The sequence below is a fragment of the Chamaea fasciata genome, unplaced genomic scaffold (genome assembly GCF_029207755.1).
Source record: "Chamaea fasciata isolate MVZ Bird 193981 ecotype frontalis unplaced genomic scaffold, bChaFas1.0.hap1 SCAF_3, whole genome shotgun sequence".
Lineage (NCBI taxonomy): Eukaryota > Metazoa > Chordata > Aves > Passeriformes > Sylviidae > Chamaea > Chamaea fasciata.
This window is the reverse complement of record NW_027094088.1, coordinates 27,671,225-27,684,040: the sequence shown is the minus strand read 5'-3', so window position 1 is coordinate 27,684,040 and position 12,816 is coordinate 27,671,225. Positions and strand designations below refer to the sequence as shown.

At 33.3% G+C, this 12,816-nt stretch overlaps 1 protein-coding gene across 4 annotated transcripts in view; it reads left to right on the top strand.

The window, feature by feature from the left end:
* The window catches only part of KIF6 (kinesin family member 6), a 154,467-nt gene that overhangs the window by 44,453 nt on the left and 97,198 nt on the right, over window positions 1-12,816 (top strand). For all 4 annotated transcript variants that reach the window (XM_066178437.1, XM_066178435.1, XM_066178436.1 and 1 more), the window contains one exon: window positions 2,162-2,265. In XM_066178437.1, the coding sequence (XP_066034534.1) occupies window positions 2,162-2,265 (104 nt within the window). The remainder of the gene's footprint in view (window positions 1-2,161; window positions 2,266-12,816) is intronic.

The window sequence follows — 12,816 nt, the reverse complement described above, 5'->3', positions numbered from 1 at the left end:
ACAACTTCATTTCTATCTGTCTGTTCTTTTTTCCTTTTCTACATAGATTTTCTAGTAGCAAATCATGCCAAACATTTCTTCTGTGGCCACAGAAAGCTTAGATTGAGGTAAAACACATGCAGGCTCCTGAACATTTACTACATCCTGTGGAGCTATACTCCACAGGTTTGGTATGTCTCGCTCTGCAGGATCATTTAGCAAGTAAAGCAAAAGTGGGCTCGTGAGAGTTAGAAAACCATCCCTTCTTGTGGAAAAGGCAGGGGAACACAAGTACCTTGAATTTATATGGCCCTGTGCTCATTATGGAATTTGTTGCCCATCTTAGGTATATTCCTAGGGTGCAACCTTATTATTCTAAGTGCATTAAACTTTTTTCTTCATAAAAATCATTTTATTGTAAAGAAATAATACTAACTTTATGAAATATTGAAACACAATTTATTGGCAGTATCTATCACTTGTGAGTTGATTGCATGCTTTATAGGGGGAGTTCATAATACTTTTTGGTGGATCTGAGTTAAGTCAGATTGTTGTGTAAATGTTATTCTTCATAATGGAGAATTCCTGACTTTTTATCTTACTGAGAAGATGAATTTATACCTGTTGTACTTTTAGGTGACTCATCTTTGAACCTCTCTCACTCATGGGTAAAGGATATAATTTAAACTGAAAATCAAGGTCAATGAATCTTCTGTCCATATCCTGAAATTGGTATTTCAGTTGTTGTCAGATTGAAGTTAGTCGTCCTAACAAGTCTGAACATTGAACAGAAATGTTACTATGATTCAGCTGTCTACCATTTTCCACTCCAGCCCAAAATTTAATTTTCTTGACTCAGTAGGTGGCACAAACTACATCAGAGTGTGGCACTAAAATGGAACAATATAAAATTAGAGTAAAATGTTTGGCCTGCAATATTGTCTTAAGTGTTCTTGCAACTGCTCTAATGAACAGTTGTCACTTTAATAGACTATTAAATAAAATATTATGTTAGACTTTCATACTTAATTGTAAAAAATAGTTAACTATAGGTTTAGAGTTAAAAGAAATAATCATATGCATGTTTAAAATAATTTGATTTTTAAAGTAAAAATTTAGGAAGTTACAATTAAATTTAACCATTAAAAGAAATAGAAATGGTTGAAGGATTTTTAACATCCAGTGAAAGTACATGTTGTCGATTTCAACAATCTCATTACTGGAAAGCACGTGCAATCAAAAGCAATTAATTTTTCCTTGAAAACATTCTTCTCTTGGAAACTTATTTTGCATAGGAATCAGTGCATGCATATCCAGCTAAAAATATCACTGGACGACTGATACATTTGAGCCGTATAAAGGGAAGCTTCATTAAATGATTAACCGTAAAGAATCCAAGAATGCATTCTTTCATGTCTTAGACTTAGGTATTTGCATATTTCCCTGCTTTGTAGAATATTACTTTGAGAGTTTAATGATTAGTAAAATTTGGTTTTATGCAGACATTTTTTCCCAATGTACAGATTCCAACAATTACTTCCTAGAATTTAAAAATGTCGTTCAGTTTTCCATGTAATATTTTCACATTCATTACTACAATTTAATTTCATTATGTTGCTTCATGTCATCTGTTTGTTGCTAGCAACTGGTGCATCTTACAAGTATAGTATGTTATAATTCTAATGATAGCAAAATGTCCCATGAAAAAGAAAAAAAGATAAGATTAAAATTAAGATATTGTTTTGCAACTTCTGTTTCTAAAAGGGAAAGCAAAAAAAAAATCAATTCTGTAGTTGCCCTTTCTCCAACAAAGATGTCAGTTCTAAAACGTGTTTTCATTATTAAGAGGCAAAACTAATCAGTCAGAAAAGATCTTTTTATTCTTATGTCAAATTATATTTCTCTTTTGCAAAAAATCTTTTCAACTCTTTCTGTACAGCCATGTCTTTTAACACAAGAATTTACTGAATTGGAAGACTTTTCTTGGGTTTCTGAATGGAAAAAGAGAGAAAAAAAGGTGCTTGGTGTATTTAAGGCATTTTGACAGTTTTTAGAAAAGACATCTTTTTTAAAAAAAGAGAAAACTAAAGTATATTTACCTAAACTCAACCTTCTACTCCAAAAAACATAAACTAGCCATTAATTTGTTGATGATGTTTGGTTTATGTCTTGCTGTTTATAGATGATTGTCCAGCTGAGAAAAGAGATCCAGAATTTGAAGGATGAATTGGTGCTGGTGACTGGCAAGCAAAGAACATCAGAGCTTTCCCAAGAAGAGCTACTTCAGTAATGTCTTACATAGTTTTCATTTTCTTCATTTATTATTATACTTTTCATCAGTTCCTTTATTGGCATGCATATTTAAATTCGTCTCAGAGTTTTAAATTTCCTTGAGTGAATAATAAAGTGGAGTTAGGTGCCAGTTTAGAATGGAAGATTTCCATGAAAAGCTCTGTGAGGCTGCTGGCTGTGTTTTTGCAGCCTCAGCATTGAGGAAGTGAAGTGAAGTAAACGCAAAGGATGGGAATGCCTGTCAAATGCCAGGCAAAAAGAAGTGTTGTATAATCGGGCAGAATGAAAAACAGTCTTTCTCAAAACTGGATATGCAATCTGAGTAGAGTTCAAAAAATACTCTTCTGCTGCAGTGTTAGTTTGACATAAACCAAAAGAAATCTCACATTTCTGATCCACAATTAATCAATGTCTTAAAAGCCAAATATTCTTCTTTTTTTTTTTTTGTTAACTGAACATGCTGTTGAAATATAGCATTAATTCATGTAAATACTGTAATATTCTGCAGCTTTTGGTAACAGATCAGTACACCATATGAGCTTTCTAAATATGGTGTATTTACTCAAGTTTAAATGTTCAGAATAACTGAATTCAATTTCCAGGCTTGAAATTTTGATTCTGTAGTATGGACCTATTTTATCACTGTACCTCAACTCTATAAAGAAAGAAGTGACTGCCTAATTTTGTTTGATTAGTACATTAATAGTAACCAAACTGAAGCTGTGGGAATATTTAGTCCTTAATTTCTCAAGGGACTGGTCCAGAAAACAACTACAAGTATTAACAATTTCCCCTGACACACAGGAGAGTCTGGAGACATGAGGACAGGCTTCTACCTTGAACCTTGAATTTCTCATGTAGATTGTTGTTACTATTAATCATTTACATCAGCAGTTATTAGTATATTCTCCTAACCAGAAATGTCCCTGCAGTTCCTACTTAGTTAATATATATTTATCATCTGCCCAAACATGAGAGTCAAATGCACAAATAACATTACAGAGTAGCACTACATGGGACCAAGACTAAGCATAGAAAGAGAAATACCTTTCTTTTTCATTATATGCAGAATTAAAAACCCTTATTAGTTTCTTTTTACTCTTCAGAAGATGACTGACTTTCAGTAATTTTATTCAGACACACTTAAATAATCTACATTTTGGTTTAAATAAGTGCTTTCATAACATTATTGTAAAAATCTGTCACATGAATTTTCCACTGTGGTCTTGTTTCCTGCTTACTTTGTACAGAGAAACTGGGGTTTTGGAAATAATCTGGATTTTCTAAGACCACAGTAACAAATCTTATTTCCTAAGATTTTTACCTTTTTGCCATGGAAATGGTAATCTTACAAGTAGAAATGGGTTATAAATAGTAATGGATTAATGGTTGATTACATTTCTCATTATGATTATGCAAAGGAAAACTAGGAATGTTCTGTCTGCGTACAATTGCACTATAGCGTCTGTGAGGCCTGGTTTCAGAAATGTGACTAAGAAGTGTGTCAGTTGTATGTTTTTCCTTTTTATCTATGCAGCACAATATATAGTGCATTACACTATCAGGAGGGGTTTCTTTTGAGATCGTAACAAGAAATTTTGCATCCTATTGCTCCAGAAAGAAGCAGCGTGGAGACTAATGAGTTTCTACCTGTGTTAAGTCACATAATGACAAATAACTTTCAAGGACCTCAGCTACATTAGGTCAATGCAAGATTTTAAAGTTTCTGAATTTATCATTTACTTATATTTACTCAGGCTCATGTAACACATGTGTTCATTGTTTCAAAAATAAGTTCTTTCTTGGAACAAATGTTGTGGAATTAAAAAATAGAACAGCACTTAAATACTGCTGACTGGGATATAATAATTTTCCTGAAGATCAATACTAAACAAGAAGGGCCTCAAACAATTAACCTCATCAGTCATCAAAGCCATATAATGGCATTTTTCGGGGATCATTTTCTTAATATTATTTAAAGGGGAAAAAAATTGGATATACAGAGTTTTTTCAAGCAGAGAGGCAAAGAGAGTGCCAGAAAATAACTGTCACGTACATGAGTCAGACTGGCTTGTTAGTACTTTGGGCTGCAGTTGAATGGAATGTTGAAGGCTAAGTCAATCTTTTCTAGAACAATTCGAGGGAGGGAAAATATCAAATGTCAGGGTTTATGAGTTTTGCATTTGTCTGTGCTCATGCAAACAGAACCCTCACAAAAAAACAAATGATGTGGCTCAAACACCCAAATGAAAATGTAATTAAATGATAGTATAAAAAGCTGCTACTTCAATGAAAGTATCTTTTTGTGGTTATGAACATTTATACTTTTTGAGCTTGCTTTCATATGGTAGTAACATTTGTGACCATGCTGATTTACATGTCTGAGCTTGAGGTCTGTAAATGTTCTGAGCATTTTTGACAATCAGCAGATAGCATCTAAGTGTTCTGTCTCCAGTTAGAGTCTTTCAACACACAACACAGCAAGTCTTGATGACAGTTCTGTTTATTGGAACTGGCCATCTGAGTTTGGTGCTACTCATTATCTGGAGAGTTTGTGCACATTAAAGAACAAATATTCAAGTTAGTAGTCCAAACAGAAGTATGGGCCTGGATGAGCGCTGATAAAAGCATGATTGACTATTACTGAAAAATGTCTATGTTGGGATTTGCATCTGGTTTTGCATCTAAAATGAAACCTAAATAATATTATTTATCAGAAGCCATACAGATCAGTTTGTTATGACAGGCAGAAGAAGAAAAAAAGCATGGTATAGGTGATAATGCAATATACTCTCATGTACTTTATTTCAACTGGCCACCAAAGAATGATTCTTAAGGGACTAGTATTGTAGGGGATTCTTTTATTATTATTGTTTTTATTATTGATGCTTTTTTAAAATGTCAGAGAGGAAATTCAAATTAAGGTCATTATGGATTTCAAATCCTACTTAGATATTTTTGCTAAGTTAAGATATCTTCTGTTTAAACTTAAACTGTATCTCATTGTGTGTGTGTGTATTTATATATATTAATAATTCAAGTTTATGTAGTTCTTTTCCAAATTCTTAGACTTGGACTGAAGTCTAACTGTGGTTAATTTTATTGCAAATAATTGACTAGTAAGGAGAAATGTTACCAAGGATAGTCTTGTAAAAAATAGATGTGTTTTAATTATTATTTTTCTGACTCATCATACATACTTTAACAGAGGTCACAGCAAAATTAATCTGTTGAAAGTATTCTGATCCTGTCGGGGTTTTTTTTGTTCTTTGATGCTGAGCAGAGATGGTCAAAGGTACAAAATGACAGTGAAAAATTCCATGCACTGAGTCCACATTTATTTTTTTGTCCCCCACAACACTTTATCTCAGGCACTTTTCAGTAGAAGACAGATGCCAAAATGAAACCGAGTCAAGTGATACATGTGTAGATCCATTTTTTTTTAGTTTAACACAATGCCTATGGTATTGCGTAGGGTTTTTTGCTCTCTACATTAGTTGCAGGAATTACGTATTAGTAATTGCCCAGCAAATAAGTGTTATCAATATGTAAAAATTGTATTTTGTATGTCTCTTGACTTACTAAGTCAAGAAATGACAAATATTTCTTGCAATAATGAGCTTCCTTCCACTTGTTTGCAATCAGAGCATTCCAGATGGAATTGGTGGGCTACTCAGTGCAGGTGGAATTGCTAAGTATTTGCAGGTAGCATATGAATAAGCTGGTTTTCATTCTTGATTGCTTTTTTCCTCAGTTAAACCAAAGAAGGTTCTTCGGGGATTTATGTTAATATTTTTTTCTTTTAATGCAAGGAAAAAAATCTGTCAGATAGGCTTTCCTCATTATCACTACCATGTCACATTACCATTCACTAAGTTTAAAACAAAATGGAAAACAAATGCTCTTGACTTTTCTTGGGAATGGTAAATTATAATATGACGCTACTTACCAGTTGTGTGACTAAAGCTACAGCTGTCTGGAATTCAGAATTCTGCGTTAAATGGTGAGCATTTGCATTATTGTGTCATATTTTTGATTTTATTATTTTTTTCTCATAAATGTTAAACATAAATTACTTCCTCTGCTCTCATTTTGTCTATCTAAAAAGCAAAGCTTAAAAAATTCAGCTAGACTACGTAAGTGGTTCAGAATGTAGTTCATAAAATGCTTCCAAAATCTGAATTGCTTGCTTTGGATCATACCTTCTACTTCCTCAGCAGTAAAGGGCTGATCTAAATATTTCTTTGAGCTAAAGAATTAGTTTCATATTTAAGGGAAAAAAAATAGAAAAGGACCTCTTTGAACTATTTTTAAAAAGTAGAAAATAGCATAATACATCCCAAATACAAGGAAATTGTACTCTTTCAGGCTTCTGTATTATGCTTTAGAATAGAGTTAAATTACCTTCAAATGTTTTTTGTTGTTTTGTTTTTTTTTGTGAATTGTATGCCAGCAGTAAACGGGAAAGTCCTTTTTGGTTGAATCATTTGGGATTTTTTTTTTTTTTAATAATATAAATGAGCTCACTAGCAATTTGCAGTGTGTGCCCAGAAAGTCAGGATTTCAAATCAAGGTCCTATGTTCCAGAGCACCCACGCTTCCAGAGCTTTTGCCAGTTGGAAATTGCTAAGAACAGGACCGGAAGTACTGGCTTAGCACTTTAATTTATTAATAACTTTACCTTATTTCTTTCAGATACATATGCTATTACAGACACTTCTATTTTTTTCTTCAACAGTCATATATTGTTCATCTTACTCAAGTCCTGGAGATCTCATTACTTCTGTCTTTCATTTTTTCTGTTTCAACTTTGTGACATCTGTATGCTATTCATAGTATTAACAATATTGCACTGTTGTACAATATAGAGCTTTAACAGTTACTCAGTTAAGCTGTTAAACAAATGGCTTCCTTTACAAAGCAGAGCAAATGTTCTTATTTGCTGATGTCAATGTTCAATTTCATTTGCAAGGTGGAAGAAATAAAGGCATATCACCTTGTCTTTTGTCAATGCAGCTTTGCAGACCATGCATCTGTGTTGACGTTAGCAGATTGACCAACATGAGCTGTGTAGGCAATATTCAAGAGAAAACAAGCTACCTTAGCTATAAAGTAGTCCTACATGTTATGAAATCTCTAGCAACAGCTCAGAAAGTTCAGATTCCTAATGCACGTGCCGAAGCTACATGCTTAAATTTAAATAATTTTCTGTGATCCTGCTTTTTGTTCCAGGAACCTGAAAGTAGGGGAAAAAATCTTATTTAAACTGAACACCTTTTACATTGAAACTATTCAGAGATAATAAACTGTAAAGTTCTTTTCAAAGCATAGCGAGTTTGTTTGAGCATGGGTGTGGGAGGGATGTATATGATGTACTATGTCCTGTTTTTTAGTGTTCAAAATTATACTGGTGATCTAATGTTATATGGTTTTAACAAGAATAGTGAAAGAAACGCATATTAGTGATGTGTAAAGAGAAGACATAACATAGCTTCAGTTGATTATTTAAATGTTTGAAAAAATCTTTTAGCCAATTTTCAAATACGTATGATCAAAAGTGATTATAGAAGGTTTTTGAATCCCTCTGAAATTCACTGAATATTTGGTCATCTGAGTTCTTCTGAAAGTACCACTAAATACCTGATTACATTTTTTGGCACTTTAAATACTTTTAAAAAGTCTTTTTTTTTTTTTGAGCTTATACATCTAGTTAGTAACCATTGATACTTTACAAATTTTTTTAAACTACTTCTGTCCTTTATACTGTAGGATTATCTTGGTGTTCATCCATATGGGTACTTTTGGCTTCTTTGAATTGCTGTTATGCTTGTCCTATATAATTTCATTTCATTTCAAGTTTTTCCTACTTTGTAGATACTTTGATTTTTAAATTTTGATAAACTAAAGGTTAGTTTTCTCTTGCTACTTTTAGATATACTCCAGTGATTAGAACATAACTACTGTTATGGCCACAAGTATTAGCTGGCAGTGAGTAGCATTCCTTTATGTGTGCACTTTTGGGTTGTTTTTAAAAAGTGCTGTTGAAGAAAAAAATCATCTACTCAGCAAGCTACTTGATATGTTTCTGCTCTGCAAAAAAAATTGCATGTGTAGAATTACAGGCAGTAGGCACCTTTTTCTGTCATAAGCCAGTCTTGGTCTTTTTATTCTCCAGTCCAAATCACCCCTTTTCTTATTGATAGAAAGATTTAGAGCTGTGTGCATTTCGTCATTGAAATGAATGATTTTCAACTGTGTAGAAACTCATCTTACATCTGTTTGCCACATGGTAGCCGTCTAATTCAGAAGAATCTCTGGTAATATGTAGCTGTTAGAACATGTATAGGTATTTTTTAAAACGGAAAAAATCTTCCAAACTGTAAAAACATAAGACACTCAAAGACTTACTGCTCTTACTACCCTGGTCTAAGACTGCACCAAATCAAAGCAGCCTATATCAGGGCTATGATAATAAAACTATTCTATGAAATGTGTACTGAAGGGATTGTACAAAGGCTTATGTAACTGCTTCCCCTATTTAGTTACCTTAATTAGTATTACTTCACCCAGGAGTTAGCACACTTTTGTTAAATGAGAGGTTAAGCAGCTTTTCTGGATACAGAATACGGCATTATCCTCTATATATGTCAGTTGCACTGTCATGTGCACTACCTGTCAGTAATGTATAACAGCTCTTCTCAGGGCAAGCTGGATGTATTCTCTGTACTTCTACCTTCCGTCATTTCATACACAACAATGCCTAGAAATACCTTTCTTTTTGCCCATATCTTCCATAGCATTATTCATAAAATCCAATGCTTTGAATCTCCATGGTCTTTGCATACTGATGCACACTTGAAGCTAACTTAGTTCAAGTTAGCTGTTCTTAAATGTAATAGTCATTCTGCTTCCACTATCATGCATTTTTTAGATCAATGAATTCATATAATTTGTAGAGATGTAGAGTTTCTGTTTAAAAAATATAGATATTATTAAACGTGACCATGATTTTCAGAATTAATATATTTTAAAATGAATTGATACCAGTTAAGTTACCAATAGGAAAACTACTGCAAATTCAAGGTAAACAAACTTGTTTAATTAAAACTACCTCTGTGATTACCACAAGTGCTTCATCAGCTGCCTTGTTAGCAGTCTATTTTTCATAAACTTGGATCTTTGCTTGTGAGAGAGTTCACAACTGACACACAAAATTAATTGTTATTTAAATGAACTTAATTTTGATACATAACATACATTGTCAGTGATCAGAGGTTAAAAGGCAAATTCTCTCAGAAACCAATCATGGCACATAAAGCAAGGTCAAAACAAGTCCTTCCAAATCTGTGTTTTGAGACTATGCATCCTGCAAGCTATTGAGAGCTCCAAACTTTAAAAACATACTCAGTTGGCTGGGAGTGCTTTTCTGATGCATTTCAGCTGTGTAATTTGAATCCTGGTTCATCCAAACAAATGACTGATTCAGAAGCAGATTTTTAAAAAAATATAGGTACGTGTAATTTAATTAATGGGTTAATGCTCAGTTAATCATTCTGCAGTTGTGCTATCAGAAAAAATGCATAGAATCTGAAGTAATGTGGGTAGAAAGGTTTTGTGATTTGTGTGGTCTAGACAGTAAGCAGTCTTCATTAAAGAAGTATTTCTGAAGGGAAGAAAGTAACAGAAGAGGAATAAAGCTGATAATGTAAAAGGTGTCTCTAAGCTGCAGTTCAGTGTGTGTTTACATTATTTTTAAAGAAAAAGATATAGAGAGGGAAAGGCTAGACCAAGAACTTAGGTCTGATTTACAGTCACTAATGAAAGAGCACTGTTAGTTTAGCACATTTGTGTCCCAACTGTTTATGACTGTTCTACTGTGAGTTTTCTTCCAAGCATCAGCATAAGGAGTTGGGCATGACACAGCTTGTGGTTTCACATTCTGGTAACATGATTCAAATCCGCCTGGATCAGCACTGTAGTACCTTTCTTTTTGGACTATGTTAATATGGCCACTATCAAAATAAGTTTTGAATTAATCTCGTAAGTCACTTAATACTGTTCCCTTGGCATTGACTTAAATACTTTTGTGCATGTGTGTAATCTTTTGTTCATTTTTTGGGGTTTGTTGTTTGCTTTTTTTCTGATGAGCACTGGGAAGAGAAAGCCCTGTTCTTTGTTTACTGCTGTTTTTCACAGAGAATGGGTCTTTGTTTCATACTTCCATATCCTTCATACTTCGGAGAAGTTCTGTTGGGAAAACTTCTTTTCTGATATAGCAGGGTTCTGGCAAGAGGCTTCAGGACACCCTTGCTCTCATTAGTGTGAGTTAGGCTTGCTGTTCTCAGGGCAGAAACTTGCAGTAGTAAAAACACCAGAAATCTATTAAAAATTACCTTTGGAGGCTTCATTTACTTTCATAATATTAGATAATATTTAATGCTCTATAATTTACCTTACAACATAGAAGAGAAAAAAGAAAAAGGGGAATAACTTTGGATGTCTGTGAGTTATAAAAGACATCTTCAAATGATACTGGTTTTCCTGTCATGTGAAATTAGCTGTGATCATCCATGTTCCAGTTTTGATTAACACAAACTCTGCATGGAAAGATTATTGAGAGGCTTACTAAGCTAAAACTAATAAAGAATGCAGCATCTGGCTTGCTAATGTTATTAGCTACAAAAAATGAAAGACTATTAGTTTAATATTTGTTTATATACAAAAATAGAGTTTTTAGGATTTCTAAAATATATTTTAGGTTTGGGGTTTTTTTTTAAATACTAGTTTATTACTTTCAGTGCAAGTATCTCGTGGCTAGGTACTTCTATTTCAGATTAATGGAGCCTTTTCTGATGTAACTCACCAGCATAACAAAAATTCCCTCTAATTCAAATAAATTAAATTGACCATCTTATGTTAGAAGAGTACCAAATTCTGAAATATATATTCATACTGCATATTTCCACTGAAGCAGTTAAGTGTGACAAGTAAGCAATCAGTTATTTTCAATTCAGCACTTGTACTTAGCTCAATAATTAGGTTTTCATTGAATTTCAGTTAATTAAAGAGTTTCCATCATAGCTTTTTCCTATCAAGTTGGCTTGAAAAGCAGAGTAGTGTGAATTCTTAGAGCTAAGTATTTTTTAATAAGGGTCTCTCCAGTGTGAAATAAAATTCCTGGTGTTCATCTTCAGATGATAGTACAGAAAGCATCTCTTTATGCCATTTTCTGCTCCAGTCAGTGACAGGTATTTGTTACAAAGTTTTTGGTGTCCTTTCATTACTAGGTCTTTGGCTTGATTATCTTGAATTTTAGTTTTATTTAGGATATTATTCTTTTTGCTACCAACTGATATATGGCATTTCAATTTTTAAGTTATACCAGAGAAATAGAATGTCAAAACAGGAATTTATTTCTCCTGCAGTCCATCTCTCATATAACAGGGAATTCCAGGACTGCTGTAGTGTTAGTCTTCATAAATACAGTCAAGAAAGGAAAACATAAGATCATACTGTAAGTGGCAGTGTTCACATATATTCTATATTTTGGAAAGTGGTTTTGGTATGTTTATTAGTTGATTTTTTTCTTCTTCTTCTTGATTCTAGCTGGTTCTCATTATATGTTTGAACCAAAGCATTTGGACATTTTTCCTTCCCCTCTACTTTATGAGTTACCTTGGCACTCTCAATCACATTGTAGAACCTATGTATATGATTTTTCTAAATTATTTTCCCATTGACTTTTGTCAGTTTGTGTAATGGGAAAATTAAAGCTCAGCCTGGGTTGTTTTTGGGAGAAGAAAAGCTCAGTCACATACTTACAAATTTTTCAAACATGGTGTATATTCTGTGCCCAGAATGCTCTTTCCTTTAGCAAGTTCATTATCAAAATGCCCTTCTTTGGGCAGCTTTATTTCTTAATACCTATTTTGAGAGGACATGAAAATATTGACCATTATCCTCAGGATAATAGTGTAAGTAAATAAAATGATTAATTGCTTAGGTCATTTTGAAAGAAACTCTAGTTCAGAGCTCTTACAGAAAATAGGATGTACTGACTGACTAGGTGTAAGGTCTCAGGGCTGAGCCACAATAGATGACTAAAAATAGTTTATTTCCTATGCCTTTTTGTTATTCTACTGGGACTGAGTTGAAAAATGGTCCTTTGGAAAAAGATAATTTTTATTTTACCTCATGATTTCATATTACCTTTGTTCTGCCACATACTCATGCCTCTGAGTAAGCCAGTGAAGCAAGATTTGCTAGAAAGTTCTCTGGACATCTTGTTCTCAATGAATTTCTTGCTGCTCCTCAACAGCTAGACCCTACTTTGTTCAGTGTTGGGGTGTTTGATCTGTTTTTCTGGTTCAATTCTTGCTGACATATTTTCTTGCAAAAGTCTTTGATTTGAGAAAAACAGCCTAATGTGCATTCTCCTTGTACAAAACTAAAGATCAAACATAGGTGACTATCTCAGAAGATGCTATTATTGCTAAGGAGAATGGTATTATCCATCTCTTAAAAGTAACAGGAAGAAAAACAAAA